General features: G+C 51.3%; 4 protein-coding genes across 4 annotated transcripts; 3 read left to right on the top strand and 1 right to left on the bottom strand.

Moving 5' to 3' along the window:
• Positions 1 to 907: 907 nt before the first annotated feature.
• On the top strand, positions 908 to 3,889 carry DICSQDRAFT_172689 (uncharacterized protein; the record flags this gene model as incomplete). Its single annotated transcript, XM_007368449.1, has 15 exons — positions 908 to 1,011; positions 1,070 to 1,148; positions 1,222 to 1,235; positions 1,287 to 1,328; positions 1,389 to 1,445; positions 1,519 to 1,528; positions 1,597 to 1,614; positions 1,671 to 1,696; positions 1,760 to 1,785; positions 1,840 to 1,874; positions 1,936 to 1,960; positions 2,014 to 2,025; positions 2,083 to 2,098; positions 2,154 to 2,193; positions 3,458 to 3,889. 15 exons carry the CDS (start codon positions 908 to 910, stop codon positions 3,887 to 3,889), a joined length of 936 nt encoding a protein of 311 aa, XP_007368511.1.
• A 3,002-nt stretch (positions 3,890 to 6,891) lies between these two features.
• Positions 6,892 to 7,426, top strand: DICSQDRAFT_172688 (uncharacterized protein; the record flags this gene model as incomplete). The annotated part of the gene is made up of 5 exons (XM_007368448.1): positions 6,892 to 6,995; positions 7,049 to 7,127; positions 7,199 to 7,212; positions 7,264 to 7,305; positions 7,366 to 7,426. 5 exons carry the CDS (start codon positions 6,892 to 6,894, stop codon positions 7,424 to 7,426), a joined length of 300 nt encoding a protein of 99 aa, XP_007368510.1.
• Positions 7,427 to 13,838: 6,412 nt separating this feature from the next.
• Positions 13,839 to 16,015, top strand: DICSQDRAFT_172687 (uncharacterized protein; the record flags this gene model as incomplete). The annotated part of the gene is made up of 6 exons (XM_007368447.1): positions 13,839 to 13,942; positions 14,001 to 14,079; positions 14,147 to 14,160; positions 14,212 to 14,253; positions 14,312 to 14,368; positions 15,772 to 16,015. 6 exons carry the CDS (start codon positions 13,839 to 13,841, stop codon positions 16,013 to 16,015), a joined length of 540 nt encoding a protein of 179 aa, XP_007368509.1.
• Positions 16,016 to 17,309: 1,294 nt separating this feature from the next.
• DICSQDRAFT_139138 (uncharacterized protein) lies at positions 17,310 to 18,275 on the bottom strand. The gene is made up of 3 exons (XM_007368446.1): positions 17,749 to 18,275; positions 17,590 to 17,689; positions 17,310 to 17,457 (listed from the first exon to the last, which is right to left on the bottom strand). Exons 1-2 carry the CDS (start codon positions 17,905 to 17,907, stop codon positions 17,684 to 17,686), a joined length of 165 nt encoding a protein of 54 aa, XP_007368508.1. The 5' UTR covers positions 17,908 to 18,275; the 3' UTR covers positions 17,310 to 17,457; positions 17,590 to 17,683.
• Positions 18,276 to 19,322: the final 1,047 nt, after the last annotated feature.

Here is a 19,322-nt window from a genome sequence, read left to right as displayed (position 1 = left end):
GAATTCCAAAGTCTGTCCGACACAATTTGTCCGCCGCATCGAGAGGTTGATACAGCTCTCTGGATCCCGGAACGTTGTGCCCATGCATGTAGATGATTCCTGAAGAAGCATATGGGACAGCTCCTTGCAAGAAACGCTTCACCTACAGAGGCGCATGCATGGGAAACAATAGGGATACCTTAGCTTTATTGCTCTCCGGGGGGAGCATGTCTTCCCACACGGCGGAGCACTGCATCAGCGTCATGCAAATGTTGCCTTCATGGAAGTGGTGAACATGACTTCTCCCGTGGTATGACGGTAAGCTCTTGTCTGCATCGTGCTGCTCCAGACGCCCCTTAGCTAATCACACAAACTCCAGGTGTGGAAAAGGGCTCAGTCGTGAACTATTGCCAGTGCGGACATATGTCAAACTGTGCACATGCTTAGATGGGCTCTGTGCACCTGAGACATAGTAACGACAGAACTCACAATTCTAGCGAGTGCAGCAATAGATGGACCATTCTGAAGCCAGCATCATCTGCGATCAAAGGGTCATTCCAAGTTAGCTGGCTGAGCCACTACTTGGCGAATCATCTCCATTGAGCTCTCATCCTCCCAAAACTCATGTATGTTACACTTTGATCCGGGATGACGGAAGGCGTAAAAGCCGACCTTCTCTGTGCCTGCCTCCTGTAACCTCAGGGCACCGTTCGATGAGGGGCATATCTGATCGCGGCCGTTCAAGATAGACAGATGATCATCATCTCAACACCTTTTCAGACGGCCTGATCATGGTGCTGTTGTTACTTCGCAAAGCGCAGTCGCCGGAAGATACCTCACAGACACATATAAATACATACATCTGACTGACATCCTTATCAGAGAGTGCTACCAATTCTCCACCCCACCTCGCTCCCCTTGCATGGCGATGTCCTCCAATGCTACTTCCACGGTCCTAACATTGCTCCCTTCTCTCCCATCACTAGATAACACATTTGGCGCTGTACTGATTGGGACATTCCTTGGTCTCATGTGCGTCTCGTCTGCTTGTCGCAAAAGACGGTAGTTGGCTCACGAACGTTCCCATTAGTCTGTACGGCTTGACGGTACACCAGACCCTTACATACTTCAGAGTGTACACTGCGGACGCATTCCTGATGAAGTTCATGGTTGGCTTGATCTCATGTCCTCCGTGTTTGACAAATACACGATCTAACTATCATCCATTTTTCCTTTTCTCAGATCTTTTGCCTGGCGTGAGTGCTTGTAGTCGATTCTTGACAGTTTTGGCTGCTTAGATGTCCAAGACTGCTGGACACCGGGAACGCGGTCGTTACCATGCATGTGTGGTACGTGGATTGACTAGGCTGATACAACTATCTTTGGCACTCACACTGGGTGAACATAAGCTATCACTACCTCGTCACCAACTACTTTGATCCTTTCTCCCTACTTGATGGTGTTTGGTAAGCATCGTGAGCGGAAATCCCTCTGGATGGCTCACGTTGACATGAGCACTCAACATACTACCGTATATAGGTCTATTCGAGTACGTGGATCGTGCTCCGCACCGTCACCATGCATCTAACAACATCACCTCATTCATCTATGCTTCAGATGTTGCCAGTACTCATGGTCAGAGTCTCGCTCCCCTACTCTCTTGTCGTGAGCTCACTACACGGCTTCCTCAGACCACAACTTTCGTCATTGCTCAATTGTATGCTTTCTTGGCTCTCGTCATGCTGCAACCTCAGGAAGGACTCACATGTCCGGATGTCAGATTCTACATTCGGCGTGTGTATCTTCGTAAGTACGCTCCTTTCGTGCTCAATCCCTTAGCCATACAATGAAGAGTTACAGTCGGCTCTGGATACAGATATGTTGCTATCGTCGCTGTGAGTTTTCGTTGAGTCTCACATATTTCCTCAACTAATTGAATCCACGCAACATATGCAGGCTATATGCGCGATCGGGGCTGTCGGTATGTTTCAGCACTTTGCTGCAGCCAGCATACTTCTGACAGGCATCTTTCAGGCTTTGGGACAGGTTCGTAGGAATACCTTACGCGCACTATCGCTTGAGATTTAACCGTGTCCAATGTAGTGTTCAGCGTAGAGTGGTAAGTTTCAGTTGTGTTGTAGATATTCACGTCAGCTCATCGATCTACCCTATAGCTTCATACACACCACGTTCTTCGAGTTCCAGAAATTCACTGTAGGTATATGGATATTTGTTGTCCTGTGAGTTTCTAAGTCATAAGGAAATAATCCCTAGTGGATAAGTTCCGCAGGTTTCGGGTGTGCAGTGGCAGCGGACACCCTGCTCACAATGGCCCTGATAATATTTTTGAAATGTCGTAGTACGGCCTTTCAGAGGTGCGTTAATCTGGCTTGTCGTTTGAGATGTCTGACGTTTATTTTGGATCCCAAGAACGAATTCGATGCTCAGCGTACTCATCGTGTACACGATAAACACCGGTACGTTTACTGATCTGAGATCATGAACAAAGGGTTGAATTCAATACCCCTTCAGGTTTGCTCACAAGGTGGCCCGCCCTGCTCCCCATGACCTGTGTTATTTGTATTGAGGGATCTCCCGCAGTGCATTTAATCTTCTCACCCTCGTTACCGTGAGCATTGCCTGTTATTGAGCTCCCATCGGTACCCTGAATGATTTTCAGGCAGCGCTGCATATGAACAATCTGATATATATTGCAGCCTGTATCCTTGCCATGCGATGTAAGGAATGGATTCCTTCAAATTTTACCTGCTTGTTCTCAACCTGTCGACAGCGTATGTGATGGCGGTACTCACGGTGTATGAACTTGTCAGCACACGTGTGGCTGATGTCGAGGACTTACGCTTCGATCCCTTAGTGTTAATTCTCGTCGCTCCCTCACCGGTTCCGCAATGGACGATTCCGACTTCGGGACGTTCGGACTGGGTGCGTCGCAGCAGATCTCGATGCGCATCCCAGCCCGTCTTGCGCATTTCCGTGCTCCGAGGTCTGAAGGAGAGGTGATCGGCATCTCGAGCTGGAAAGCACCTGTTGATGGCGAGGTCAAGCATGAAACGCAGATTCAGGATGGGAACGACGTCATGAGCCGGGAGGATGTGTAATGTAAGTTGGAGCGGAAAGGGTAGCCGATTCCCTCGTTTCTGACCTATTGGACAGTGACTTGTGTTCGGGAAGCAAGATGGAAGACTTCCGTTGCTAGGAAAAATGCATGTATTTACTCGGACGCCCGCATAAGTCTGAAACAGGTTTGCCTATTCCATTCGCCACCTTATCCCTTCATCTGAGAGGTCTCACCCTCATCCTCAACTCAACACTCGGCATACAGATGATCCGCAGCGCGATTCTCAGCGGCTTTCTGTTGAACTTCTCCAAACTGTCCCTTCTTTCTCAGGGTCATAAGACCCAAGACTCGCAGCGCTCGGCGCGGACGAGCGCGCCGTGATACTGATTTACCGCGCAGGTCGCTCCGCAGACAGTTCAAGCAGTCTGGAAGAGACTACCAGGGTACACGGTCGAACTCCGAAATCCAGATGAAGGCCATCCGAACACTCACTTGCTCACGCTTTTCAACGACGACCACACGATCACCGTCGAATACCGGCATACCTTGGAGGATGACGATCGGAAGTTGCGGATCGAGGGCGATGTGAAGATTTCGCGACGCGCTCTTGACGAGGTGGAGGATGTCGAGGCGGATGTTAGATCTGTGAGGTGGTGGGATTACTCGCGTTCGTGGCGCCCATCGCTAGACGAAAAAGAAGTCGTCTTCACCCTCGCAGGAAAGCAGCTCACCTTGAAGCTCTGCTTGGATTGGGCAGCGCCGTCGCACTACTTCCCTCATGTCGAGGTTGTCAGGATGGAGAAGACCACACCTGCGGCGCTGCTCGAGTAGGAAGCGGACCGATGAGGTTGATCAGACTGGCGGGGGAGGCGAGGGAGTCGCGCTCCGTTGATGCGACCGGGTCCTGGGCTAACTTGGACCCCGGATGGCCATTTTCTCGGCGTTTCACGCTTGGTTTGGGCTGATTTCTCGTCTGGTATCCATATGGTTGTGTCCTATCAGCTTGCCTTCTGTTTCGAATGACATCGGACGATCGATGTGGGCAGATATACTTGTAACGTGTTCCTAGATGGCGCTGACATTGTGTGGCCCATGCTATTCAGAGCAAAGCATCGCGATGCGACCAGGCCACAATTTCTAAGCCCAACATAAGGCTAAAGCACGCGACGTAGGGGCAACTTCGGGTAGTGTAACATCATCGCATATGTTATGTTTCCTAGAAATGACGTATGTACACCATACTTCCATATGCATTGAGCGATAGCTACAACATTTTCACGCGTGGATGGACCGCGCTGAGTGCGCGAGTGTCCTCCTCAACACAGAGCCACGCCATATCGCGCAGCCCCTGCACAACCTTAGCTCGGTCGAGTCGGCTTAGACGGCTCCATCAGGAGCCTGCACAGGCGCATGAACAAGTTCTCACAAACATGCTCGACCAGCGTAAGAACGTCAATACGATGCGTTGTGGTGATGGTAGGGGACTAGAATGTAGCCGATGAAACACTCACCGCGACACTCTGACGGGAATATCTTAGAGGACGCGCTTGACAAGGGCCAACAGTTGCCAACAGTTGGTTGGTCTGAGACCGTGCGACGTGGAAGAGCGGTGCACATGCGATGGCCATGCGGAAAGGAAAGCCGAAGGCATGTGCAGCGGGGAAGGGCAGCTATGGCGGCACACCCTCACGGCAAGTCGAAAAGCAGTCGGATGAATAGATGGGGAGAAAGCAAGAGAGAGGGGAGAGGGGAGGTGCACAAAAGGACGCACACAGGCATGACTCACGACTTGAAGTCTGTAACGATGGCTGATGACAGGGATGTTGAAAGAAAGCGCAACCGAAACTCGACCCCGGGCCAGAGCGGCCCGGGCCAGCCGCCAAACAAGTCACAACCGAGTCACATGACCTCTTGTATGTGTTCCACAAACACCAAGTGCATCGTCCTTGCGCCGTCCTAGTCCTCAAGTTCAGTGTGCGGCGTATACTTCTCCGCTGACCCTGTTATTTGCTTGCATTGGTACCGCGGACATCTCATGGGATGTGCATATCTATTTAACGCTCTCCAGCAAAAGGATGCGTCAGCATCTCGGCCTGACGAGTTATCAGAGGTCTCATCGGCACACTACCAGCACTCCGGGATTGGATCTGTCATGCCAATCGCCCAGCCTGCTCCTTAGTATGTCTTCCCCTTTCACCCCTATGCGGGTCACCTCTCATAACTTGCTCGCAGATGACTAACGTAAGTAGGTTCATGCATGCAAGTCACGGAGTCGCGCATACAAGGAGCGATCATAGTCTCCGGCATAGTCCCGAGTACAATTGTGCAAACTCAGCGTACATTCCCACATGCCCTAGCGCGGTTAAGATTGGAGTAGGCTGTAGATCTGTTGATCGCACTCCGGGCAGGGCTCAGAGATGGTGAGCTCATCCTCATCCTTGTCGAGTTCATGCCCAATGTCTTCCGCCAAGCGTCGTCTTCCCCATATTTAATGCTGTTGTTTGATGGTAACGCCCCATCTTTTCACAGGCATCCCTCAGACTGTCCTTCCCATTCGCTAGCTTTGGATCCAAGTCGTAGTCAGCACCGACTCGACTGTGTCTCTACTCTTCAAGTTGTTGAGCTACGGGTACATAGGGCACTTGTGAGTACTTGTTGTCCATGACCAACGATTCTAGCGAAGTTGTTCTGCCGCAGAATTCAGTGTCGGTGTTGACGGTCTATCAGACACCATCTCTCCGCTCCATGGACAGGTTGATACAGTTTTTGGAATTTGAATGAGTTGTGCTCACGCATGCAGTCCCGGCGTGGAGCGGAACGAGCGCGTGTGAGATCTATATTCAGTGAATACTTCGTCTGATATCATGAGAGATACAATCATTTCATGCTTAGGTGGGCCTCGCACATCCCGTCCTACAGCGTACGAGTGAGCACTGCCTCAGCGCTATGCCAGTATCGCCTTCAAGGAAGAGAGCGAACATGGCCCCACCGCCCATTCTTCGTGGTCTCACCCGGCTACCGCAATTGCATCCATCCAGGCAGATGTTCATCTTGAGCCCGGCCCGCCCGCAACGTTGCGATAGGACCCTTCCGTATTGTATTTCTGTAGACCCTCAGCCTTAGTCGCACAGACACGGTCCTGCGAAAGGCTCGGTGGGTCAATGCGGCCAGGCGTCGTGCTCTGCAGATCGAGGGACCGGTTCTGCCATTTCAGTGCAATGAAACGGGGAGCCGTTTCGACTATGACAGAGCTCGAATCGGAGGAATGTAGCACTGCCGGGATGGACCATCAGGAAGCGAGCCTTCCGACAGAACATCCTCGATCGGAAGATTTCCAGGTCAGCTAGCCGGGCGAACATCTTGCGAAGGATATCCACTCAGCTCCCCTCCTTGAAACAGCTGCCTGTGAATGGGGACCGCGGGAGTCGTAACAACAGATGCTACCTATGTCTGCTTCTCTGTGCCGTTTGACGAGGTCCATATCTGCCCACAGCATTTCACGATAGACAGATCTGTGTTTCCTATCATCTCACGAACCACTCCGTAAGTAGTACTCCTATTTTAAAGGAGCCAAGGAGCCCGAGGGCTGGACAATAAGGCCTTTGACTGGAGCCGTCGCGCAATTTGCCAAGAGTCTATTCTTTCTCATGGTTTGAGGGCGCTGATGAGGATAGCAAGGATGCAATTATTTGTGACATAGTTTAGTGCTGTTAGAACTTCGCCAAGTACCACCCCTGGAAAACGCTTCGAAGACACATATAAAAACATCTATCACTTATTGATGGTGAGTACCACCAATTCTTCACCCCAGCTCGCTCCGCTTGCATTACACAATGTCCACCAATGCTACTTCCACAGTTCCTGTCGCACTCCCTTCTGTCTCATCCCTAGATAAGACATTTGGTGGCGTACTGATTGCGACTTTTATCGGGCTCATGTACGTTCAATTTAGGGAGCAGAGGATGGTTAGCTCACGAAGGTTCCTGAAAGTCTATATGGCTTGACGGTACACCAGACGCTCACCTATTACCGAGTGTACACTGAGGACTCGTTCCTGCTGAAGCTCACAGTTGGTTTGATCTCATGTCTGCTGGGTTTCACAGATACACGATCTAACTATCGTCCATTTTCTTCTCTCAGGTCCTTTGCCTCGCGTGAGTCGTTTTGGCGCGTTCTTCGCAACCTCGGACGCTGATGCCTCCAAGACTGCTGGACGCTGGGAACGCGGTCGTGACCATGCATGCGTAGTATGTTACTGAGCTATAGCTAATGAATTATTCTTGGCACTCACACTAGATGCGGACAAGCTATCACTACCTCGTCACCAACTATTTCAACCCTTCAGCCCTACTTGGTGGTGTTTGGTGAGCATCGTCAGTCCCTCCTGACAACTCATATTGACGTGAGCGCTTCATACAACGGATATAGGTCTGTTCGAGTACGTGGATCGAAAGCCACACCGTCACCATATATTTAACAAGATCACCTCGTTCATCTGTGCTTCAGATGCTGTCGGTACTCGCGGTGAGTGTCTCACTCCCCTACTCTCTCCTCTTGCGCTCATTCTACGGCGGCAGGTCGCAACGATCATTGTTGCTCAATCGTATGCTTTTTGTACCTTCTCATGCTGCTACCTCAGTGATGACTCACACGGCTCGATGTCAGGTTCTATGTCCGGCGAGTGTATCTCCGTGAGCACATTCCTTGCCTTTTTTCACATTGCATATCTACAGTCGGTTCCGGATATCGCTATGCCGCTATCCTCGCTGTGAGTAATTTCGTGGATCTCACGTGTCTCGACCAATTGAGACGATGCCGCATGCGCAGGCTATGTGTTCACTCGGTGGTTTTGGTATGCTTCAGAGCTTTTCTACAGCCGCCATACTCCTTACAGGCACATCTCAGGCTTTGGGACAGGTTCGTAGGGATATTTGTTCCGGCACTAGGGCTTGAACTGTCTAAACGTGTTCAATGCAGCGTTGAGCGTAGAGAGGTGTGTTTCAGTCGTGTAGATCTCCATGTCTGTTCATTCACCAATTTGACAGCTTCAAGCAGACCACATTCTCTGATCGCAACAGGTTTACTGTGGGTACCTTGACATCTGGTGTGCTATTGGTTTCGAGTGATTAGGAAACAACTCCTAGTGGATAGGGTCTGCAGGTTATGGGTGTGCAGTGGCGACGGACGCCGTGCTTACAACCACCCTTATTATATATTTGAGATGTTGTAATACAGCCTTGCAGAGGTGCGCTGATCCGGCTGGTCATTTGAGAGGCGTGACATCTAATTTGAATTTCAAGGACCAAGTCAATGCTCAGCGTACTCATCGTATATACAATCAACACCGGTGAGTTTACCGACCTCGGTTCCGGAACATAGTGTTGAGCTAATTCCCTTCAGGTTTGCTGACAAGGTGGATAACCCCGCGCCCACTGACCTATATCATGGGTATCGAGTGATCTCCCGCAGTGCACTGAATCTTCTCACCCTCGTGGCTGTGAGTACTACTTGTTTGATAGCTTCCGGAAGTACCCTCATGGTGTTTAGGAAGCACTACATATGCACAATCTGATATATCTCGCAACCTGCATCCTCGCTATGCGATGTAAGCAGTGTATTCACTCATCTTTACCTGCATATTCTCAACCCGTCGATAGCGTATGTTATCGCGGTGCTCACAGTGTACGAACTTGTCAACACACATGTGGCTGATGTCCAGGACTTATGTTTTTGTCCTTTAGTCTCAATTCTCGTCGCTCCCTCACCGACTCCGGTATGGGTGACCCCGATTTCGGCACGTTCGAGCTGAGCGGGCCGCAAAACAGCTCGATGCGAATGTCAGCCCGCCTTGAGCACTTCCGTGCTCCGAGGTCTGGAGGAGAGGTTATCGACATTCCGAGCTGGAAAGCACCTGCAGGTGGTGAGGCCAAAAGTGCATTACAGAGTCAAGATGGGGATGAGGGCAGTAGCCGGGTGTATGTGTAGTGTAAGGTTGGCTTTCGATGGCAAACGATCCCCCTGTTTCTGACCTATTGGACAGTGATTTGTGTTCCGCAAAATAGAAGACTCCCGCTTGCTAAGGAAGCACGCATGTATCTACTCGCCCACCAGTATGAGTCTGAAATAAGCTTAGTCTTTCCACCTCCTCTCAGCCGTTATCTGTCGACCTTCGCCGCGCAAACAAGTCGCGCGCGAGACTGATCGACTCTGCAGCTCCTTCCCCAATACAACAACTATGAAATCCCCCACTCGTTACTGAAACTGGTTAGGCCAGAGTGACTTGAGAACTGAGGAAGAAGAATGCTGTCCCATTTATTGATCTGTCAGAACGTCAGCAGAGATCACATACGCCGTCCGAGGGCGTAGAAGACACCACGCAAAAACCTCGTGATCGGTCGTGATTTTGTAGTGAAAATATTTACGGTTACGACCAAAGGCCGACAATCTAGTAGTGAATGAGGGTCATCAAAATTTGCTTGATAACAGACTACAGTAGACGTCAAAGGTATACAAACATCTCTCACGGAAACCTGCAATCCCCGGAGTAGCCTGCCTCGCGCCGCAACACCGACAATGCATTGGCACGATCGTTCCGCCACCGTGTACACGCCGCGATGGCGTATCAGACTCTAATCCAACAACCGTGCGATAGTTTCTGCGTAGTTGCTGTCCCATATTGGACTAGTCCTCGAGTAAGGCCAGCTGCGAGAACACAGAAGACGCGTCCCGCGATCGGCCACGCTGGGAACGGAACATCGACGTCGGTACGCTCGAGCTCAAGCTGCGCATGCTCACGTCGCTCGTGAATCCCAAGGAGATGGGTCCAGTAAGAGAGATAGGCGGTGTCGCCGGGCTGCCGCAGGACTTCATCGTGCACCAATCAACAACTCCTCCGTGCGCTCGCGGCCTAACCTTCACAGCTACCATATGACTTTCCCTCGATCACGTCGCCATAGCTCAGCGTCCAGCATGCCGCGCAATTCCACAACCAGCGGAAGAACGTCGCGATGGCGCGGAGTGCACACGGTAGGTTACGACAGCCTAGCTGACAAGACACTCACAAAGCACCTCGACGGGGACATCTTGCAGGACGCGCATGCAAGCCAACATGTTGCAATAGCATGAGATAGTAAACCAGGAAACAACAAGGGCCGCAGCCCAGTACATCGGCATTCCAAGGAGGTAAACGGCTGGTCTGAGGCCGTGCGACGTGGAAGGGCGGTGCACAGGCGCATGCCATACGACAGCGAGATAAGGAGCCGACCGAAGGCGAGCACCATGGAAAACGTGTACAATGGGATTGTCAAGCATCAAGTCGTCGTGTAAAAGCATCAGTTCGTATACTTTGTGATCGCAGAGAGCATACTCACCGCAACAGGGTGGATCCGGATAAACGACGGAAAATCCCCGGCGTCCCGTCACCTCAAGGGGCAGAGTATACCGTCGGGACGAAGCATGTACATGAGTGCGGAACCAGAGTCGGTTGAAACAAAGCTAACAATCGCGAGCAAACGGGTCTGCCAACGATTTCGCCCATGAAGGAGACAGTGTTGGGCGAGGCTCGATGTGTGCAGCACTCAGAGGGCAGGTTCGGGCCACCTGAGAAGACTTGGCTACAAAGTCACTAAGGTGATCCTCTAGAAATGCAGTGGGGAACAGTAGTCGCAAGGGTGAAGCATGGAGCGAACGCAAGGGAAGAGAGCCAGAACGTTCGTCTTGTAGAGTGAAAGATGCACGCGTAGAATTGGCGCCTCTCCACGTCGGCAAGATGTCCTGCGCGGCTGAGAGTACGACCATGTGCAGGAACGTCTGAAACATAACTGAACGCAAGAAACAAGCGATGACGAAAGGCACTGCAGCGGGGAGGAGCACTCAAAGCTGCGCAGCCTCACGGTGGGCCGGAGAAGAGGCAAGGTGGGAGGTGCAAGATCATGATGGCTAGAGAGACTCACAGAATCATCGACAATATTGTTAGCAGTCGGAAACGGCTGTGGGCGTAAGGGAGCGAAACCGAGCGTTGTCAAGAGTTGAAACGTTGAACGTCGGAGGACGTCGTACAGTGAGACCACAGCACGTGACTGCCGAAGCGGATTAGCCAGCATGTTCCCACGACTGGTAAGTAGCTTCAGCCGGCCCTGAACCGTACGACGAACATGACTCGCTTTCTGCCCTGTGCTGCTGCACATATGCTCAATATCAATATTCGTGCCAAGACTCTAATATTCATTACTGGCCGTATCCTTAGCACATCTGAGCCTGTGCTGTTATGGCCCCTCGGTGCATGTTTCATGCCTTGCATGTGCCGACCTTCGATCGGTCCTGAACGCGCTACACGTTGCTGTATGTCGTAAGTCTGAGTCTCTTCGTTCTGACATGTTCGGTCAGATGTCTTCATATACTTGTCGTCTAGAGCTGCTCAGTCCAAGATCAATTTGCCTGCAGGAACATGGAGAAGACTGAGCAGAGCATAATTAATGAGGCATTTTGGACCATCGTCGAGGGGGAAAGGTATGCCGTCCTGTCACCCTCGTTCTGCCTCATGTTTGACTCCCAAGCACGGCAGTCTCTCTTTGATCTACTACTGTCGTGCTCCTGTACTGCACATCAGATTACCAAAGCCAAAGACCAAATTGTACGTTGTCTCCCGTGGTGTCGTCTTGTGTGTTGTGTCTAGTCAGCTGCTTCGACGCTCTATGCCGAAAGCCAGGTCGTCCCAGACTCGTATGTAATCACCGCAGAGTCGCTACCCCGAATCGCCTTGAGATCGCCCTGGAATTAAAGATGTGTTTTACCCTAATAGCTCGCATAGCAAGCACGGTGGGGATAACGGAGAGAGTTGTTGTTATATTGAAGAGTGCGCTCTGACGTCATCGTGCGCTGCTCGCGATCGGAGATGCCTAGACTGCGGCATAAAGCAAGAAAGTAAGCTAGTCTGTACGAAACCGTGAAGTCGATATTCATCCCATGTGAGCAACGAAGGATGGGTGCCTACTGACCGGTGTTACTTGTACAAGCCTTTGTGCGGTGCTGATTCATCTATGTGAAGTCATGTACAATCGTATGTCCTACCATTTAGCTTCGAGTGTCCTGATCTCATTGTCTTGCTCACCGATCCCCGGTGCCTTAAGAGCGAACATATGCTACGCCGTTGATCAGTGACTTCGTCCCAAGTGCTGTCATCGGCACGCTAGTAGCACTCCTGGAACGGACCTGTCATGCCGATTTCCCAGGCTCTCGACTAAGTTGCATCATGCGCGATCTCATTGTGAGTCATGTTGCACAACTCTTCAGCTAATGAGTTGCACTTACGCATGGTCCCACGCATACAGTTCACGAAGTCTCGCATACAGGGAGCCTTCCGAGTCTCGGGCAAAGTACAGAGTACACATGGACAGATTCAGCGTACGTCCTCACATCCCCAAGTGCGTTCACGACGGGAATTGTACGCCAACCTATTGAATCAGTAGACAGGCTATCACTGGCTATGGCCCGCCCAAGGGGACAGTAGCATACGCAAAGTGTTTGTGCGCGAGGTTCGCGCTTTGGTGTCATGAGCAATCGGTCATACTAGCTAGCTTTGTTTCTAGGAGGTAGCTGGCGTCGAATCCGCTGTATGACCGCTCTTTATGAGCTATCAGTATAGGCTATGCCGGAGACATGTCATACTGCTCGCACAACCTGAGTTAGCTGTTACATTTCTCTCTCTTGATACAGTTCTCCGGATCACGGAACGATGTGCCCGTCCATGCAGACCGAAGAAGTTGTTCATAGCGAACGCTACACATGCGGAGGTCATGAGAACTTGTAGTGACCTATGCTTGTTCGTTCCTGGTACGGCGCATCTCTTCCCACAGGGCTGAGCACTGCCTCGTACAGTTATGATCATGGTCCTGCTGACCATAGTTCGCGGTCTCACCTGGCTATCAGGATCGCATCGGACCAGGCGCATGTTCAACCTGACTTGGGCCTCCTCGGGACATGACAGTAACGTTTTTGTCCGTATTGTATATATCTAGATGCCCCTTAGCTCGTCACACAGATGCAATATTAGGCTAAGGGCTCGATCAGAAACCACTACGGATAGACATCAAACTATGCATATGCATGGAAGGGCTCTGTCCACCCCAGGCATGTGGCGCTGACAGAACTCAACATCCTAGAGAATCTAGTAATGGATGGACTGATGAAACTAGCGCTCTCATAGAGTGTTCTTGATTAGAAGATCTTGCCAGGTCAGCTGGCCATGCCATCATCTTTTGATTCTTCTCCACGGAGCCTTCCTCATACCCATAGTGATACATATTGCACTCTGAAATCGGTATGACGCAAGGACTACCAGTGTGCTGTTCTTATCCCTGCTCCCTGGACCCTCTGGAGCCGGTTCGACAAGGTGCATATCTGACCGAGGCGGTTCATAACAGACAGATCTTCTTTGGCCTACGTCTCATGACCTTCTTCTGATGGCCATAGCTCACCAAGGAGTCTAAAGGCTGCACTCGTAGATGTCGGGACGGAGCAATGGCATGCCGCTGATTGCTCCATGATGCTCATGTCCTGAATCCCTTGATGATAACCGGTTGTTGAGGCCCGCAAGGACGCGCACCACTGGCGAAGCGACAGTGGCGGCCGTAGTAGAGATGCATCCTATAACAGTGTTGTGGAAGCCTCATGAAGTACTTCCGTCAGCAGATGCCTCGAGAACACATAAATACGCATCGCACCTTCCTTGCTGACGAGTGCCCCTAACTGTCCATCCAACTTGCCTTGACTGCAGTCATCGATGTCCTCCAATGCGACTTCCGCAGTCCCGACCTCACTCCCCTCTGTTCCATCGCTAGATAATACATTCGGAGCTGGACTGATTGGTACCTTCCTTGGTCTCATGTATGTCTCATATGACTACGGATTAAGATGGGACTTCGCTAACGAAATTGCCTGGAAGATTGTACGGCTTGACGGTACACCAGACACTTACGTACTTCAGAGTGTACACTGCGGACGCCTTCCTGTTGAAGTTCATGGTTAGCTTGATTTCATGTCGGCCGGGCTCCATATATACACGCTAAATACCTACCCTTTTTATCTCAGATAATGTGCCTCGCGTGAGTCCTTCAAGGCCGCTCTTCGCAGCGTCAGCTGTTGATGCTTCTCAGACTGCTGGATGCAGGAAACGCAGTCGTTACCATGCATGCTTGGTATGTTATTGGATGGGCTGATAAATCGTGATTGACACTCACACCATGTGATCACAAGCTATTACTACCTCGTCACCAATTATTTCAATCCATTGGCCCTCCCCTATGGTGTTTGGTAAGCCCTGTGAACAAGCCTAACCCCTGACCGTTACAATTGATGTCAGCACTCCATACACTACCATCAAGGTCTGTTCGAGTACGTGAATTAGACTCCATCCCATTGCAGTATGTCTAATGATATCACTTTGTTCATCCTCACTTCAGGTATTGTCGGTACTCATGGTGGATGTCGCACCCCCTGCTTTCCCGTCATCCACTGATCCTATCACTTGCTCAGGCCGCAACGGTTTGTGTTGCTCAACTGTATGCTTCGTTGCCTCCTGTCATGTAGCAGCCTAATCGGTGATTCATACGGTTTGTATGTCAGGTTCTATGTTCGGCGAGTGTATCTACGTAGGTACCGCCCTTCGATGCTCACCTCTGCGCTCCTTCGATTGAAGATCTATAGTTGGCCCTGGATATCGATACATTGCAGTCGTCGCTGTGAGTAACTCCTTGAATCTCATATTTTATTTGGAGCAAATCTAACATACCCCGCACAGGCTATGTGCACATTTGGGGCTGTCGGTATGAATCAAACCATTGTCGCAGCGGTCATCTTGCTGATAAACCTCTATAAGGGATTGGGGCAGGTTTGTAGAACTCCTCTAGCACGCTACAGCTTGAAAAATCTCACTGTTTCCAACGCAGCAATGAGTGTAGAGAGGTGAGTTTGAGTCGCATTCTGGATATCCGTATATGCTCAATCACCGTACCTATAGCTTTAAGCGCGCCACATACTCTGAGTTTAACAACTACACTGTACGTACCTTGACATCATTTGTTCCATTTATGTCAAACATTGACCAGGCGGCCCTTAGCGGATTGGTTCCGCAGGGTTTGCGTTTGCAGTGGCGGCGGACACCCTGCTCACAACAGCTCTGATTATATTTCTGAGACGTCGTAGTACAGCCTTCCAGAGGTGCGCTTATCTGAGTCGTCATGTGGAATGCCTGACATTGATTTTGAATCACAAGAACCAAGTCAATGCTCAGCGTAATCATGGTGTATACGGTGAACACCGGTAGGTTTACCGACCTTAGTCACTGGACAATGTGCTGAGATTGATGCCCTTCAGGTTTGCTTACAAGGTGGCGAACCCTGCTCCTCCTAACCTGTATCATGTGAATTGAGCGATCTCTGGCAGTGCACTGAATCTATTCAGTCTCGTGACAGTGAGCACCACCTGATATTGAGCTCCATACACACCCTAAATGATATTCAGGAAGCGATGCGTATGAACAACATGATATTCATTGCATCCAGTATTCTTGCCATGCGATGTAAGATTTTCGTCCCTGCATCTATACTGAGTTTTTCTCAACCTGTCTATAGCCTATGTGATAGCGGTACTCACAGTGTATGACCCTGTCAGTGCGTGTGCAGCCGATATGGAAGACTCACATTGTTATCCGTTAGCGTCAATTCTCGCCGCTCCCTCACTGGTTCCGCAATGGACGAATCCGACTTCGGCACGTTCGGACTGGGTGCGTCGCAGCAAAACTCGATGCGCATCCCAGCCCGTCTTGAGCACTTCCGTGCTCCAAGGTCCGAAGGAGAGGTGATCGGCATCTCGAGCTGGAAAGCACCTGCTGATGCCGAGGTCAAGCATGCAACGCAGAGTCAGGATGGGGACGATGTCATTGACCGGGAGGATGTGTAATGTAAGTTGGGCCTACAAGAGCAACCGATTCCCCTGTTTCTGACCCATCGAACAGTGACATGTAATTTGCAAGCAAGAGCAAGATAGTATATATCCGTGGCTAGGGAACCATGCATTTATCCCTTCTCTCGCCGGCACAATTCTGAAACAAGTTTGCCAGTGGTCTTTCCACCTTCCACCCCATCTCTTCACCTGATAGCTCCCATCCTCGTCCCCAGCTCATGGTTTGGTATAGGTACTAGATGCATCGCTGTTCACCGCCGTTCTCTGTGAAAGCTTGCCTATGTATATATTTCCCCCCTCTCTCACGTGGGAAACATGACTGCAGCACTTGGTACAAACTTCGTGCGAGTGAGACTGATCGACATCAAAGCTCAGTACTCGTCCCCTGATGAAAATACTGCCTGTACACAAATCGATGTCATCACGGCAGAGTGACCTGATCGCTGCTAAAGGAGACTTATTTGCGCTCTCGAGCTATCCGAGGGGCTGGGAGGATACTATGCGAGAACCTCGTCAACGTAGCGGCGTTGTCGGACCGGATATGTCCCTGCACTTCATTGTGATTTGGCTATATATATGGAGCACCGGGGGATATCAACTTTTCTGTAAGATACATTAGATAGATTATCGATACAAACATCCTGACGGAGTCCCAAAGTTCCTGGACCCACCTGCGCCCAGTGCGGGGTCTAGTACCTTGAGTAGAACTCACAGCGCAACTCACCTACTCACACCGCGACATACCCACCGTGATGGCGCAACAGACCCAAACACAACGGCCGTACAAGAGCGCTGGCATAGTCGCGGGCCCTTATTGTTGCCGAGTACTCGAATAGAAACAGCGGCGAGAATACGGAGAGCACGTCCTGCGATCGCCCTAATCAGCACAAGAACATCGACGTCGTCACGCTCGAGCTCAATCCGTGCACGCTCACATCGCTCGTGGAACTAAGGAATATGAACTGGGGGAGAGCGGTTGGTTGTTCTGCAGGGCAGAACCTTGTCAACCACCTCGACCTGCTCAGTGGGCTGAGATGCGCTGGTACCCACCTCCACACGTTCTATGGCACAATCATGGCGATATCTTCGACTCGGCTGAGTCGTCCTAGCCACCCGGGGTCCCGCATGCAGTGCGCGTACGCGACCCGGCGGCAGAACGTCGTAACGGCGTGCAGTCGACACGGTAGGGGACGACACTTTGCCTAACAAACCATTCATAACGGTACCGTGGCAGAGTAACCTTGCAAGATACACTTGCGAGTGAACGTGTTTTACTTGCGCGCGATTTTCACCAGAGAACAAGAGCGACAGCCGGGTACATCAGCATGTATAGCAGGGGGGTAGCTGGTCTGAGGCCTTGCGAGGTGAAAGGGCGATGGATGCTCGCATGTCATACGATAGCGAGAGGGACAGAGACCGAGACAAAGCGCCATAGAAACCTGGACAGGAAGACAATTATTAGTCACTAAGTGTTCATGTACAAGCGTTGCCTCGTCGGCTCACTCCCGTAGATTGGAGGAAAGAAATCGCACGCTAGTCATTTGATCGGAAAGATCAGAGTATACACTGACCAGCTGCACAAGCCGTAGATGGGTACGTAAAACGTCCCCGGCGCGCCGTTCGTTGTGTCGGCAGGCCAAGTCCACTTGGGACGAAGCACACATGTCAATACTGGACAAGGGAAACAGTTAATGTGCGCAGAATCAGTACTCATTTCAAAAGAGGCTTACCATCGCATGTAAGGGACCGTCGATGATGTCGCTAGTGAACGAGACAGTGGCGGGCGAAGCTCGATGTGCGGCACACAAAGGGCAGGCCTCCTGGAAAGACTTGTCTGCGACGTGGTGAGGAGGGTCCGAGGGACCTGCAACGGGGAGCAGCAGCCACATCTATACTGAAAATATGCATGTATAAGACCTACGGCTTCTCACGTCTGCAGGAAAATCTTGCGACAGACCTGTGCGGCTGAAGAAAACGATCACGCACAGGAACGTTCAAGCATGCCTGAACGCGAGAAAACAACGGGCGGCCGATAGCACTGCAGTGGGAAGAGGCAGCCACGGTCACGTATACTCGCAGTCGGCAGAGCAGATGCAAGCAAGATGCAAGAGAAAGACGTTGTATGCACCAAAGGGCTCACACAAGCATCGACAACGCCAGCAGTCGGAAATGACGGCTGCGGGTGTTGCGGGCGTGAGCTAGTGACATCAAGCATTGTCAAAGTTGGAGGGCGAAGTAGGACGCAACGACATGACGCATTCCTGGCACCGTTCAGGGGCCCCAGTCGGTCGGAGTCGTACAGCGAGGAACGTGCAGTAGGTGAGAGCCGCAGAACGCAGGCGGCAACGAACAGACGAGTCACAACTGGGTCACGTGACCTCGTATGGCTCTTGTTCCGATGCTCGCACCGTCCTTCCTATACGGCGTATATCACTCCGCTGCTAACTCATTCCCCGCTTGTCTCGGTACCGCAGACTGCTCCTGGGATACACATATGACACCGCTCTGGATTAGCTCAGCTGGGATAGCAACGGCCTGAAAGTTCTACATACATCGTCTCGCCGATACAAAGAAGCATCGCTAGTACGCCGCGGTTGTGCCTCCGTCAGAACAATCAATCATCTTACCAATTCTTACGCCGCCTCCGGCATCACTTCGGCATTTGGCGAATTTGGAGTGCAACGCACACTGTTCCGCAGTACTCTATGACTGCCCTGCAGATCTATCCCATTGGACTAGGTACAGTGCTCCTTGTTAATGGTAGCTAGCATTGCAGGGTGAAGCGAGTGGCAGGGGCCGTTGGAGATGGCAGGGGTGGCTGTGCTTGAAGCTCAGGCCATCGAAAGTAGCTAGCTAACCACCACTCGCGTCCTATGCTTCAGGAATCGTTTTGCCGGCCCGGGTCCAATGTTGCCAGCATATTTATGACGTTGCATCCCTTTCGATTGATCCGCCTTTTGCCAATGGCTGTGCAATCTCACCGCGAACAATGGGTATCGATGATCCAGGCGCTAGTTGTGAGCACAAGCGAGCCTCGTGTCGCCTAATCCGGTATCACAACTTGAACCTGGACGGCCACCATCGCTTTGCTTTGTCGCTCCCGGGGCACAATCCCTTTGTCCGCCAGCTTTGGTATATGACTCAGAGCTCGGTCGTTGCGTCCTAGCCTTCGCCAATCGCTGCGGGCATACGTCTTCGCCATCCGGCAACGCATAACCGACTTGAACCACCACTGATATAAAACCTCTCCTCTCTCTCCTTTCCGTGAGTGATGTCGTTGTCTCTTTTCCCCCACGATGACTGA

This window comes from Dichomitus squalens (assembly GCF_000275845.1).
Source record: "Dichomitus squalens LYAD-421 SS1 unplaced genomic scaffold DICSQscaffold_36, whole genome shotgun sequence".
NCBI classification, from domain to species: domain Eukaryota; kingdom Fungi; phylum Basidiomycota; class Agaricomycetes; order Polyporales; family Polyporaceae; genus Dichomitus; species Dichomitus squalens.
Note: the sequence above shows the minus strand (reverse complement) of the source record. Positions and strands in the feature narration are given on the sequence as shown.

Excerpts from the sequence above, each read along its gene's own strand:
- DICSQDRAFT_139138 (XM_007368446.1), bottom strand. The coding sequence starts at position 17,907 with ATGTGGCTGCTGCTCCCCGTTGCAGGTCCCTCGGACCCTCCTCACCAC.